We start from the raw sequence: 15,314 nt of genomic DNA on the forward strand, positions 1-15,314 counted from the left end.
TACTAAATTAATTTTTTAATCTGTATCAGAAGTTATTTAATAGCTCCGTTACTTTCTCCCAAGCCACTGGTACGATCGAGTGACTTCCCGTAGAACTGCGTTCTTAGAGGTCGAATCCTTTGTAACTTCCTCTGAACATCACTGTTCATCTTATACATTTGATTGACGATGGCGATGGCGAACCCTCCAAAGCCATGGAAGGCAGAGTATGCTAAGTCTGCAAGATCCTCATGCAGGACCTGCAAGTCACCTATTAACAAAGAAGGTTTCAGGCTCGGCAAAATGGTTCAATCTACTCAGTTTGATGGCTTCATGCCTGTAATCAACCTTCTCCATCTCTCTAACTATCTGTATTTCGATCCCCCCTCTTCATTTTCTACTCATTCTTCGCATTCTTCTTTCTACGCAATTTTTGAAAAATAACAAAATTTTTATTACTGTTGCTCTTGGGGTTTTATGTTATTTCTTTCGAATGCATCTCATCATCAAGTTTTGTTGCTTGTAATTACCATTAGGTTCAGCTTCCTTTCTCGTTGATCATGCAGTCCTCTTGTGTTTATGTTTTTTTTTTTTTTGGTTTAATGTATTGTAATCATTGATTGTGTTGCATGAAATGTAGGTTTGGGCTTCAACTGTTCTTTTTAGTTGAGGTTAACATTCTATCAATGCGAGAATGCCTTCTTCTACTTCTTAAAAAGGCGACTACTTATGTTTAGTGTTTCAGGGGTCTGGGAAGTTTTTGGATTTCCCTTGTACTTATCTTCTCTAAAGCTCTTTTTGAGTTTCTTATGTACAATGTATTTAAATTTTAATCAACTCATCCAATTTCGCATTATACAATTAGAAACCTAGTATGAGGAACAACATCTCTTCTGATGCTTTTTTACGGAAAGTCATTTTCATTATGGATATGAATAATTGTTTGCTACCAGGTTCTTCTGAATGTACACTGTGCTGGGATTCCATGCAATGAAGTATTTTGATCCCTCTTATAGCTATATTGATGGGAATATCACCATGTTGCAGAAATTGCAGAGTAGAAAAAGAATTCGAGTAAAATCCATCATAATCAGTTTTGGGCACTCTATACTTTTAGTTAAAGCTTTGATTACAAGAACGATAGTAAAATACTCACTTGTAGACTTAATCTTTCATTCTCTTACATTACTACTGGCTCTATGTTTTCCACACTTGCACATTCATATGCTTTGTTAGTCAAACACGTGGAAATCCTTGTACATCTTATCCTGTAAGGTAGGGGATGGAAATATGAAGTTAAAATTAGTTAAGCATGACCTGAAGAGTCCAATTGCTTTTTGGTCGATCCTCTAGTGCTTGGAGTTGTAATTCTTATTTTTCTTTATGTGTAAATATGGGAATATAAAATTGTTGACTATCATGACATGGTGTGGGAACCCTTTTCTTTTTGGCTTTTTTTTTGGGTATTGTGTTTGAGTTCTGGGATTGATGCTTTATTCCTGTTCTTATTGCTGATTCTTTTTTTTTTTTTTTTGAGATAAATTCTTATTGCTGATTCCATGTTGGTTTTTTTGTGTCTTCATTGCGTTAGTTTATTTTCTTTTAAAAAAAAAAAAAAAAAAAAAAGGAGGAAAATTGAGAGTACCTGACTTTGATTTGTTTCCTGAACTAGATGTGGCACCATGCTAATTGCATACTGAAGAAAGCAAAACAAATAAAATCGTAAGTGGCTGCATTCACTTTTCTTTCTCCTAAAAAATTGTAGGTAATTGGATGGATACATTGATTGGCTCTAAAATCTTTTTGTCATGCTTCTAGAATTGATGATGTTGAAGGCTTAGAATCTCTTCGCTGGGAGGATCAGCAGAAAATTAGAAAATATGTGGAAGGTGGTGGAACTACCAATAATGATAATGCTGTCACTAAAATGGAATTCAGTATTGAAGTTTCGCAAACGTCTCGTGCTACTTGCAGGCGTTGCAACCAAAAGATTACGAAAGGAGAGGTACTTTTCTGTGATTAAATACCATGAATCTTTTTATCGTCCTTGGTTTCCCAAAATCTCAAGGTTCAATAGTTTCATCTTCTTAGAACATATAATGAGGCTTGAATGTTGATGAGTGAGGGAAAATCATTTCATTGAAAGCTAGACTAAGGAGTATAAGGGTATGCTTAATATATAAACATATTTTTTAGTGATAAAAGCATCCATGGTGGCGTGTGTTTGTGGTGTAAAATGAAGATAGTACTGAAATTATGGTAAAAATGAAAATAAAGAATAAAAGATTGGGAGGAAAATTTCTCTTGAAGAATTTCTCCTATTACAATTTGATAATTCGTGTTGGGATCTAGCTCCTTAATGGTTTCAAAATTTTTGGTGACGACACCCAAGTTTCTCTAAGGTGAAAGAATGATGGGAAGGATTTTCTAAAGAGGGCTCGGAAAGATAAAAATTCATTAGGAGTCCCAAATTCATAGAGAAATTGAAGTATGGGATACGGAGGTGTTTGATAATATTGGGACCAAAAAGCAAGATTTTCTTAATGAGAAGAGCCTTTTGGATAGATTGGATTTCAAGAATTGTCTCATGGAGTGGAGGGATTGGATTCAATTTCTAGTGGTCTAGAGGATATTCTTTTTAGGGAGGAAACTAGTTGGAGACAAAAATAAGGGTGGAATGGGCTAAGATGGGAGACACCAATAGTAGTTTTCTTTTGCAACCTAGTTAGTGGGAGAAGGCACAAGAGCTTCATTAAGCAGTTGGAACTCAAGGATGGTAGGGTGGTTAGGGATTCTTCCTCTATTAAGACTGAGATCATTAGATTCTGTTAGAGATTATTGTTTTAATCATAATTGTATAGGAGATTATACCAAGAGGAGATACTAAAAGACCTTTCCTTGACGGCTAGAATGGACTCCTATGATGATGCTAGAGCTAGATAGTCAGAGAGACCTTTTGAGGAAGAGGAGATTAAGAGGATTATTTAGGACTTGGGTAATGATAAATCACAGGGTCTAGACGGTTTTCAATAACTTTTTTTTTCGTAATTATTGGGAGGTTGTTAAAAGGGATTTACTCAAGGTTCTTTTAGAGACTCTATCTGAATGGGGGGATGGAGAATAGGATGAATTCTATCTTCGTATTACTGTTATATCACAGGACTGCGTTTGGGCTATTTAATGGGAGGTCTTCCCTCTAGCTATTTTCTCATTGTTCCGTGCTTGCCAAGGTACAAGCAGTGGAGATGGAATTCAGATCCTGGGATCACTTTTTAGGAATCTAAATGGTCAGCATTCAAGCTCAAGCAGTAATGAAGACTGCCTACAGTGCCCATCATTGCAAAGTACACTGTCAATAAGGGACAAGGTACTTCGAGACCTCCATCCTATTAAACAGTTGTCATTGAGTTGAGGCATTACCAGAAGATAGCTCCTAGATTCTTTGATCCTTTTGAGACCAAGGAACAAATAGGAATGGTGGGCTATCTCTAGGAGTTACAGGACAGTGCATTCGTCAAGTTTTCTATGTCTCATTTTTCAAAAAACTCGACAATGATGGATAATTGCAGCCTTCTCTATAACCGGTCACTTAGTGCAAGGTGTAGCCAGTACCAAAAGCAATTCTAAGCTGATGGCAGTTGCTAAAAGCCACAAGTTACTCAACCATTGGAAGGGTCACTCCAAGTGAATGCATCTTGGGAAGTAATGCAGGGAATACTAGCACAATGTCCCACTTTGACTGGTGTGCGTATACAAATGTTATGGCCATTGTTGCTAATAACTGATTTTGAGAAGTCTTACAATCAGCAATGGGAATCTGCTTTCTAGTTGGTTTCCAAGACTTCATCCGAGTTGGAGGAGTTTAGAGTATCTTAAGAAATTTGGTTTAGGATTTTGCATTGGGATGCATTTAATTTATTGCTAAACTAGGAGTTGGTTTAGGAGTTGCCTTGCTATGGGTCTAAACTTTGATTAACTTCACTATAGATAGTTTATTGTGATGAAAAAGCTTATAAGCTATTTCATTAAAATTTAGAATTCACTCTCTGAAATGTGAATGGTTCTCTTTGACAAGCCTCACTAGAGGTTGGAATGGCAAAATTCAGGAAACAAGCAGTTAGCTTGTTTCGAGATTTTACTGTTTTTGGCCCTTAGGATAGATTACAAACCTGAGACGGTGATGTTGCAATTCTTTGGAAGATGTGTCCAAGCTTTCAACTTCTTCAAATATAGAAGAAGACAGATTATGGAGGCAAATTGTATGCTCCCGGTGGGGAGAACACATGGTAAAAAACCATGGCAGGAGAATCTATGCTCCTCATGGGAGAGGTTAGCGGAGCAAAATATTAATGCAATGGCCTAGATTCCAGCAATGTATCAAGTGGAACCTTGGCTGAGGCAATATGATCAGTTTTTGGGTGGATGATTGGTTAGGTGAGGGTAATCTTATGGGAAGATATTCCAGGATATACGCTATTGCCAAAATAAGAATATGACTGTTAAGGATGCCTACTGAGTCACTAAGGAGAAAGATGTTTGGTCGGTTCATGTTTCTAGAAACTTGAATGACTGAGAGATTAGTGAATATGAAGATTTATTGAAGATTCTTGAGACACAGCAGTTGAAAACAAGCAATGATCAGGCTGTGTGGAAACTGGAAAAGAAAGGGGATTTTTCTGTTTCTTCTTATTACAGGTTTTTGTGTGCTTGGGATGGCAATGTCTGTCTAGATTTCCCGGCTGCACAAATTTGGAAGACCAAGACTCCTCCATGTATAGCTTTTTTCGCTTGGGAGGCATATTGGAGAAGATTTTAACGATTGATTAAGTCAGAGTTAGAGGACAGATTTTGGTTAATGGCTGCTACGGTTGTCTTCAGGTGAAGGAAACATGTAATCACTTACTGTGGTAGTGTCCTATGGCTTAAAATCTTTGGTGTATGGTGTATGGTCTCTTGGGGATTGAGTGGGTGATGGCTGGGTCGGTGGGTATGGAAATTTGGGTTTGAGATGGTTTATATGTAAAAAATAATATTGCTAATCTAATTCCGTTAACTGTTTTTTGGGTTTTTTGGAAAGAAAGAAATTTTAGAGCTTCTGATGATGTCAAGAGTAGTGTGTACAAAATAAGAGATAGGCAGATTCACTATTTTGGGTTTATTTTGCTAGGTCATAATATATTTGGTGATGAGAACTTTGAGAATGTTATAGATACTCTAACACTATTGTAAATTCTTTGTACATGGGTGATACCCCCATTTGGCACCATGTTAATGTATACAACATACTTTTTATTTAAAAAAAAAACTTCTTTAAATATAGAAATTGCTATACTGCATTCTTTTCTAGGAGGATATTTGAACTGATAATGTCTTTTTGGCTACTTGCTTTTGCCATCTGATTAGTTTTTCTTAGAGCCATTATATTTCTATCTCATCTTTTTTATGACTCTATGTAGTTGAACATATATTTTCATATGTTTTTAAAAATTATAATGATTATCAAGCTGTTGATACAAGTTCTTTAATTCAGGTCCTCATTTTTGTTGTTTTCTCTATTGGCCTTGCTCATGGAATTTGGTTATTTGATTGATTCTTTAGGTATCTTGATCTATAACTCTGTTTTCCCATCCTATCCCATAATTACTCTATTCACATATTTGGAAGGTCTATGTGGAATTTAGAGGAAAACTATTGAGAAGGAGCATATTGATAGATATATATAGTTTTTACACAGAGAAAAAATAGTACAACTTCTTAAATCAAATCTTATATTAGTAGGATTGTTAATTAATATCCAAAATTTAGGAAGATTCAGTTCCTAATATTAAGATAAAAGATTGATGGATTTTCTATACCCTCGAGCTGATGAATATGTATCCTTTGTTCCCAGCTTGGATTTAAATCATTGGAATGTTGCACTACTGACTCCCACTACTGAGTCCTTTTGATTGTACATCTGTGCCTTGACCATTAATTAAGATGTATGGAGTACAAATCAATCAAACTGTCCAGCTTTTCCTTTATGGAGTGTATTTACTTCACAGTGCTTCTTTTGTCATGTTATAAGGATTTTAAGCAATGTTAATGGTAAACTTGTTGCAATAAGCGTATAGGCCCTTTCCGTATGATATTTAGATCTTCCAAAATTATCTTGAACCATAGTAGTTCACATATTCTCTTTGTTAGTGGCTTGACCTCTGCCTTTTCACTTGATCTAGCAATCATATTTTGCTTCTTGTTTCTCCATGTCACAAGATTACCTCTAAGAAAAGTACAATAACTCCTAATAAGTCGCCGATAATTTTGTATATGGGTTTTGCACCCCTTGGGTGTTTTTAGGTATACCTTACTTTTTCTTTTCAAGAAAAGCCGTCTGTTGTAGTAAACTAGCTATCAACTGGTAGCCTACATAATCTGCATCAATAGATGCCTCAATGATGAAGAGACTGAACCTCTATTGGTCCTTGCATAAATTGGCTAGCTACACTCAGGATATATGCAATGTCTGGTGTTATATGAGCAAGATATATAAGTTTTCCTACGAGTCTTTGGTATATTTCTCTATCTATAGCTAGGTCTTCACTTCCTTTTCCTAGTTTTTAATTTTGGTCAGTTAATGTGGAGGCAGGATTTATGTGCTAACTTTTCTTTTTCCTTTAGGAGATAGGTCACGTACTTTTGCTGTGAAATAGAGATGCTTTTTGTTGGATGATCTGCTTTAATTCCTAGAATGTGCTTAAATCTCCCAAATTTTTTTGTTTTGAATTTTTGACTAGGCATCTTCCCAATGTTTCATTCTCTTTCCCATCATATCTTGTCATAATTATGTCATCAGTATATACCAAGGAGCCCATTGTCCTTCGATTTGAGTCCTTTATAAATCATGCATAATTTTTTTAACTCTGTTTGTATCTGATGGCAATTATTCTTTTGGCAAATCTTCATAGCCAAACATTTGTGATTAGTTTAGACCACATAATGCTTTCTTCAATTTGCACACTTTATTATCTTTTTGTTTTCCCTTGACGACTGGAGAGATAACGATTGTATCTCTTCCTCCAACTTGGGAGGGACAGAAACTTTCCAGAAACATTTATTAAAAGCATTATCATGAGTGCAGAATATGGATTAACAAAATGAAGTAATTGCAGGTGAAAATGCTGGGAGAGGCCAAGAGCCAACTCTCTGATCAATATCTTGAAAGAAGACAATAGAATCAAAGAACTATATCAAAGAAACTATTTCAACAGCTGCAGGATCAGTTTGATATTTGCTCAAAAATTATATTGGAATTCAAAAAGAAAAACCAAACACATTATTAACTTGTATTGTGCTGTTCACTTTTTAGTGCCAAAAAAGAAAAAAATAAAATAAACATGAGATAGTATAAATCAGAAACAAATTTGTCAGACTAATCCATACATACCAAACACTCTTCTACTTTATCTTATGTTATCATGTACTGTTTTGATTAATTCCATCCTGTTTTCTTTCTTTATTCACTAAAGGTTACTTATTATTTTATTGGTAGGTTCGCATATCCTCGAAGCCTGATGGTCAAGGAGCTAAGGGACTGGCATGGCATCATGCCAACTGTTTCATGGAAGCATCCCCTTCTGTTCAAGTGGAAAAATTGTCTGGATGGGAAAGCCTCCCAGTTTCTGATCAAGCACTTGTTCTTGGACTGGTTAAAAAAGTTTGTCCCACTGCTAAGAGCGGTATGAATTTTGTTTTCTTAATACAGTAGCTTGTTCTCTGATTCTGTGACTTCTAATTTGCTTTTCTTTATTAATATCTATTTCTCACTATGCTTGGTCTGTCAGGAACGGAAACAGAGATAGAAGGAGGGAAAGAGCTTGATCAATTGACTTCAAAAGCTGGTACAAAACGCAGAAGAGACAACAATGGGGATCAGAAGTCTAAAATTCTGAAGGCTGAGCATGGTGTGTCGACAAGCAGGGCTGGATCTAAAGGAATTGTTAGTTCAGCTGAGGAGCAGCCCAAAGTGTCAGACTTGGAAAGCAAACTGGAGTTTCAAGCTAAAGAACTCTGGGCGTTGAAGGATCTGTTGAAAGAACATGTGACAACAGCAGAGTTGCGTGAAATGCTTGAAATAAATGGTCAAGATTCAACAGGATCAGAACTTGATTTGCGAGATCGTTGGTAAGTACTTTTGCACTGTGGACTACCAACTTTTCTAGTCCTTTTATTTTCTGGAAATGATTACAAGTGCTTTGTGGATTTTTATTTCACTATCATGTGTAACAAATTGTCAAATGATGCCACTTGATGTATTGTCACTTCTCTGATGTGCTTGTCTTCCCATACATAACAAATTTGTCAAATGATGCCATTGATAGACATATCTAAGTCTCTCTGTATCGGTTGGATTATTTGATAAAGTTTGATTAGGCAATTATTGATTTGCTGAGAACACCTCAATGGCACCACAGATTGACACAAATTTTGTGGTTCAAATATCTTATTTAGTGCCGATGGAATGATATTCGGACCACTTGCTAGCTGCCCAGTTTGTTCTGGTCCCCTTCGATATTCTGGAGGCGTGTTCCGGTGCCATGGCCACTTATCAGAATGGAGTAAGTGTTCTTATTCTACTTGTGAGCCAGAGCGAATTAAAAGGAAGTGGAAAATCCCAGAAGGAAAAGATAATCAATTTCTTACTAAGGTAGCTCGACCTTCTCTTTGTTTTTGACATGGCCCTATATATTAAATCTACATTGATGAAATCTATTGAGGAACTCGTAACTTGATGTTGGTTTTTTCTGCCGCAGTGGTTTAAATCACAAAAAGGCAAGAAACCTGTTCGAATTGTGCCACCTGCATCCGGTAAAACTTCTGCAAGTGGAGCAGCTAATGGCATGTCTCAGTCATCACAGAATGAAAATTTGGGAGATTTAAGTGTTTCAATTTCTGGAGTAGCTAAGGAATCAATAGTATGATATTCCCCATGCTTCTCTGTGTATTTTCCATGATTACTGATTAACCTGCTCAGCACTCTTTTGGAGTATAATAACTCTCGAACTCCACTTCATTTCATGGGTGACTGTTTGCAGGAAGAATGGAAGAGAAAAATTGAGGAAGCAGGTGGACAGTTCCATTCAAAGATCAAGAAAGGTATGCAACTTTAGGGGGCTGTATTTTATGTTAGATATTTTGTCTGTTGTCTTTGTACATATTTGTTCACTGTGACCAAAAATCATTGGCAGGTGTTAACTGCTTAGTTGTAAGTGGATTGCTTGATATTCAGGATGCTGAAATGAGGAAGGCGAGGTAAATCTACTGCTTAGGTGCTATATTGAGTATGTTTCTTCTTTCAACTTATTTAGTTTAAAATGAATTTGTCTTCCTTAGGAGGATGAAAATATCAATTGTCCGAGAGGACTACCTGGTTGATTGTTTTAAAAGACAGAAGAAGCTTCCATTTGACTTGTACAAAGTTGAAGCTACTGGTGAAGCATCTAGCATGGTCACAGTCAAAGTGAAAGGACGAAGTGCTGTTCATGAAGCTTCTGGTCTACAAGATTCTGGTCACATCCTCGAGGATGGAAAAAGTATCTATAACACGACATTGAGTCTGTCTGACTTGTCAACTGGTGTCAATAGGTGTGTTGTGCTCAACACCTGAAGCTTAACTTAAGCAATCTAGTCCCAACTGGTTTGACTTCTTGCTTTTTACAATCTTTTTCGTTTCAAACAAAAGAAAACAAAAAGAACTAATGACCATAGTTTTATTACGATGATTAGAGTTATTCAAGGAGCACAATCTGATGGGCAAATCTTGTTGGTAGCTAAATTTATAGTCTTTGGCACTGGAAAGTGCAAAGTTTCATCCACCTTGGTCTTATACATTAGAAAAAGAACAAACAGCTGGTGTTGTTATGAATTTATGCTGATCAATTACCTTTAGAACTCTGGACCTCAACACCCCTTATATATCTCGTCTTTGGCCTTATTTTCAAATATTGGTACAAGGTGCACCTCCTTCCTGCCTTTCTTCTGATAAATTTTCTTTTTCATCAAGAAAGATAAAAAAGAAAAAAAAAAAACCCCTCTTTACCATCTTCTTGTCATGTTTTTGTTAATGTGGCTTATGCCAATATAAGAGAGAGCTTTAGGCAACTTTCTATTAGATAGAACTTTTTTTGTAAGCATAGTCATACACTTTTCACTTGGATATAAGATCTGCTTGCCTTTTCCTTCAAGTGGTCATGCAGGAAGCATAACCAGTTATCTGGTCTACAAGATAGATTTTGAAAAGCTAGATTTCACCGCAGAGGAGACTGAAAGAATATGATTGGAAGGTTCGGAAGAGTTTTATATGCATAAGTTACTTGTTGACATGGTGAGTCCAATGCGGAAATATTGGCTATAGAGGATAAAATGACTCCAGGACAATGGTGGAAATTTGTCATATGGTGTCCATATGACATTTCAATAGGTGTTGTGCGCAAGGAAAAAAAAAAAAGTGAACACTCTGTTTCCGTATAACTTCTTTCTAAACTTTTAGTTCCTAATATAAATTATGTCCTGTAAACCTAGCATGCTGAACTCTAGGTGGTATTTCATATTACAGCTAAGTCTTCAATGTATTAAAGAGACTGCTTCCTGAGCATGCTTAACATCCGTTCGCAATATGATTGCCGGAGTAAATCAATCTGATGTATCTTTAACATTGCTATATATATATACATATAATTGCTTTTTGTGTTGCTAGTTTGTTGCCTTGTTCTTTCACTTACACTCTCTGTCTCTATCTCTGTCACTGCACTTTCCTTTTCTTTTCTTCTTTTTTTTTAAATTCTAACTCTCTTCTGTTTATTCTGTGAAGTTACTATATTCTTCAAATAATTCAAGAAGATAAAGGTTCAGATTGTTATGTATACCGCAAATGGGGTCGGGTTGGAAATGAAAAAATTGGAGGGGACAAGCTGGAGAACATGTCAAAATCAGATGCAATCAAGGAATTCAAACGATTATTCCTTGAGAAGACTGGAAATCCATGGGAGGCTTGGGAAGATAAAAAGAATTTTCAAAAGCAACCTGGCAGATTCTTCCCATTGGATATTGTACTTCTCATTGTCACTCTAGATTTTGATTTTTTGTTATGCTTGTTTCTTACATCATACTCTACCTTTCTTAAATTTGGGCTTTTAGGATTATGGAGTTAACAAGCAAGCAACAAAAAGCAAGCGGGTTGATACAGATAGCCAACTTGCTTCATCATTAATAGAACTCATGAAGATGCTCTTCAATGTGGAAACATACAGGTTACAACTTATTAGCATCTATGCTCACTCTTTCTTTTCTTTCTTTATAAGTGATAAATATATGCATCTGAAGCAACACATATTGGGTTTTGCAGAGCTGCGATGATGGAATTTGAGATCAACATGTCAGAAATGCCTCTTGGAAAACTGAGCAAACATAATATCCAAAAGGGTAGCTATATCCATATATATAACAGTTATCCCTTAATATTTTGATTTCGGCAGTTTCTGTTGAAGCCATGCTCAAATTTAATCTGTTTGCACACGGCTTCTCACGCTCTCCTCTTTTTCAGGTTTTGAGGCATTAACTGAGATACAGAATCTCCTAAACAACGACACTCATGATCCTTCTATCAAAGAGAGCTTGATTGTTGATGCCAGCAATAGATTTTTCACTCTAATCCCTTCTATTCATCCACATGTTATTCGGGATGAAGATGACTTTAAATCAAAGGTGCGGATCAGTACTGTACTAAATGGATATGATAGATAAAGTGACAAAGCCATCTAGTTGAGAAAACTAGAATAAAAATTATATAACTTGTGTTTTTTATATAATTTGTATTCTTTAGATTGATTGAATCATATGGATACATGCTGTATTGTTTAGAACTGTGATTTGCTTCATTTACATTATCTAATTATCTCCTATTTTTTTATACTCCACTTTGGACAGTCTGATCACGTAAGGACCTCAGTGGAAATAATTGTTTTCACTATTCTCTCTCTCTCTCTCTCTCCCCCCGCTTCTCTGTTTTCCCAAATAATGTCCTTTTTCTTCTGTTTAGGTGAAAATGTTGGAAGCTTTACAAGACATTGAAATAGCTTCAAGATTGGTAGGCTTTGATGTTGATAATGATGACTCCCTTGATGAAAAATATAGGAAGCTGCAGTGCAATATTACTCCCCTTCCTCATGATAGTGAAGATTATAGGTTAATTGAGAAGTACTTGAAGACGACTCATGCCCCAACACATACTGTGAGTTTGCTACTTGACTGCTTGATGTTGATGTGTGCGCAATTTGTGTACATCAATTTCTTGCTTTTCCCTTCTTTTGTTTCCTCCTTTTGTAGGGTAGAGTCGTTGGATTCGTCTTTTTAATTTTTTTTATTTTCTTAACAAATACTAAGTGCTTGCTTTGCACATCTCAGGATTGGACTCTTGAACTTGAGGAAGTTTTCTTGCTTGAGAGGGAAGGGGAACTTGATAAGTTTGCTCCACATAGAGAAAAGCTTGGGAACAGGATGCTTCTATGGCATGGTAAAATGCAATTAGTTGGTATTTTCTTTAAAGGAATATAGAAATTGTTACAGGATATTTTACTTTTTCAATGTATTGTGGGATACAATCTAAGAGCTTTGCTGGAGTTCAAACTAAGGCTTTTCTCTTGTGCAGGATCTAGATTGACTAATTTTGTTGGAATACTTAGCCAAGGACTGAGAATAGCGCCGCCAGAAGCTCCTGTGACTGGCTACATGGTCCTCCCTCTCTCTCTCTCTCTCTCATCCCCCCCCTCCTCGTACTCTAGATTTACATAACTAGTGTACATGTTGTGCATGTTTACATGTACTTGTGATTTGTATCCTAGAGAAGCTCCTGTTACTGGCTACATGGTCCTCCGTCTCTCTCTCTCTAGGTTCTCATAACTAGTATATATATTGTGCGTGTTTACATGTACTTGTGGTTTGTATGCTAGAGAACCTCCTCTTACTATTGACATGGTCCTCTCTCTCTCACTCTCAAGATTTACATTACTGGTATATATGTTGTGCATGTTTACATGCATTTGTCATTTCTCATTTGTCTGCTAGAAAAGCTCCCTTCTGTTACTGGCTACGTGGTTTCTTTCTCCCTCTCTAAAAATTTCTGGTAGTTGTACATCTGTTGTGCATGCATGCATGCATTGATACTTGTGTCCTTATTAGAGTGTAAACACATGGAAGCTTGCATGTAGAATCAAAAATGTATTTTATGTCTGATTACAATACAGTGAGACTAACAATCTTTTTGTTGATTCTGTGTTACAGTTTGGTAAGGGCGTTTACTTTGCTGACCTAGTCAGCAAGAGTGCTCAGTATTGCTACACTGACAAGAAAAATCCTGTGGGCCTTATGCTTCTGAGTGAAGTTGCTTTAGGAGAGATTTATGAACTCAAGAAGGCCAAGGTGAGTCAATGATTTACCATGTTAGTATCTCTCCATCTGTGTTTGGATGTCCTTGCTTCACATGCATGAACTTATGCTGGGTTTCGTCTGTCTTTCTCATTTTAATTTTTTCCACTGTTATATCTACATGACCAGACATGTATCTTGGGGTGAATCTCGAAGTTCCATCATGCATTAATTAATACAATTTATATTACTGGTAGACTTGCTTGACAATGTGACATTGTTTATACACTCACCAGACATGCTACATGATCATTCTGTATCTGGTGGTCCTATCAATATATATTTACATATATATATATATAATGGCATCTTGGAGTGAGCGTCCAAATAACCGAACAGCGCATTATGAATCGGAGTGCTACATTACTTGTTTTCTTGCTTAAGAAGGTGATATTGTGTATGCTTGTCAGACATGCTAATATGACATTTCAGAGCAGCTTAAAATTACAGATGTTCTTATTTTCTCCGGTTAACTCTTTTCTGTTTTGTTTGTAGTATATGGACAAACCTCCCAAGGGAAAGCACTCAACAAAAGGACTTGGGAAGAAAGTACCACAAGAATCAGAATTTGTAAAGTGGAGGGATGATGTTATTATCCCCTGTGGTAAACCTGTTACTTCGAGTGTGAAAGCATCTGAGCTGATGTATAATGAGTACATCGTTTATGATACAGCTCAGGTAAGTTGTAGTTTTGGATTTTGCTTTTTTTTGCCTACACTTTGTTTGAACCAATATCATATGAGTTTTGACCTTATTTTTGTGTCTACTGAGCATATATTTGAGTTTAATCTAGATTCTTAGAGACACCAGTATTATAGATACGTGGGTAAGGTCTATGAATACGAGATATCACGTCTCCTATGCTCTTAGGATAGTGTATGACTATGAGATATTTGACAAAGATTATTATCTTATACAGGTTAAGATGCAGTTCTTGTTAAAAGTAAGGTTCCATCACAAGAGATGAAGCGGGGTGATAAATGAATTTTGGTAAAGCTTATTGGTAACGATTATGCTGTGCCAAGATGTTTTGAGCATTATCCCTGTTAGCAGTCTTGATAAGATCTCATTTTGGGGGTTGATCTGGAGATCTTTGAAGTTGTGTATTTGGCCATGTAAATGATATTTTCTGAATAATCTAAGGAGAAAGCTTGAACTTGGATATTTAATATCCATCTTCTTTTTCCATTTGCTGGCTTTTCTTCTATTCAATTAAAGGACTATAATTCTTGGATGATCCCGCACTTCATTGGTTCTGCACTTGTTGTTTGGCTCATACACTGCTCGTAGTTAGCCACAACATCATTTATATGCATATAAAGGCATCTTAGAGGTCAGTGATGCCAGTTGATCTTGAATGATTGTAAGTTGACTGGCGTGTCAACTTCACCTTAAGAATCTTGTTGCTATACTGTATTTAAAGTTGGAATGCTATTGATTACATAGATTCAACATCGAAGACTGATTAAGGTGATTGGGAACACGAATGCAGCTAGTGTAAAAAGTATCTAGTTGTAAAAAGTATTTCTGGTTTGTGCACTTCATTTTTGGATGGAGTTTTGAGTCACTTTTTTTGGTATTGAAGAGGGGGAATTAATATTTTGGAGTCAGCTTTATTGTCAACCATAGGTCATAGTGGTTTGATAAGTAGAGTCCAAATAGAAGGATAGTTGAATTTGATATGCCCATCTTTAAGATCAAGGGCTTAAAAGGGTAGCAGTGAGGGGATTGGTTTTGGCAGGGTTCTGGAAACTGTATTGAATCTGTGGGCGGCTTGCATGTGTGCCATGTGTGTGCGGCAGCGATGGTGTAGATGAAGAGCAATATAAGAAACTGATGATTATGTCATGGGGCGTTGAGTTAATCTCCAAATA

General features: G+C 36.4%; 1 protein-coding gene across 1 annotated transcript; it reads left to right on the plus strand.

Annotated features, from left to right (window-relative positions):
* The first annotated feature begins 29 nt into the window (after window positions 1–29).
* Window positions 30–14,677, plus strand: PARP1 (poly(ADP-ribose) polymerase 2). Its single transcript, XM_088216677.1, has 20 exons — window positions 30–318; window positions 1,652–1,701; window positions 1,798–1,984; window positions 7,511–7,697; window positions 7,803–8,142; window positions 8,470–8,665; window positions 8,772–8,933; window positions 9,054–9,114; window positions 9,207–9,270; window positions 9,352–9,603; window positions 10,829–11,066; window positions 11,155–11,267; window positions 11,363–11,439; window positions 11,561–11,721; window positions 12,056–12,247; window positions 12,421–12,529; window positions 12,665–12,747; window positions 13,297–13,434; window positions 13,936–14,118; window positions 14,360–14,677. The coding sequence occupies exons 1-20, from the start codon at window positions 169–171 to the stop codon at window positions 14,405–14,407; spliced, it is 2,991 nt and encodes a 996-aa protein (XP_088072803.1). The 5' UTR covers window positions 30–168; the 3' UTR covers window positions 14,408–14,677.
* The last annotated feature ends 637 nt before the right edge of the window (window positions 14,678–15,314 follow it).

The sequence above is a fragment of the Carica papaya genome, chromosome 3 (genome assembly GCF_054855325.1).
Source record: "Carica papaya isolate Zhongbai chromosome 3, ASM5485532v1, whole genome shotgun sequence".
Lineage (NCBI taxonomy): Eukaryota > Viridiplantae > Streptophyta > Magnoliopsida > Brassicales > Caricaceae > Carica > Carica papaya.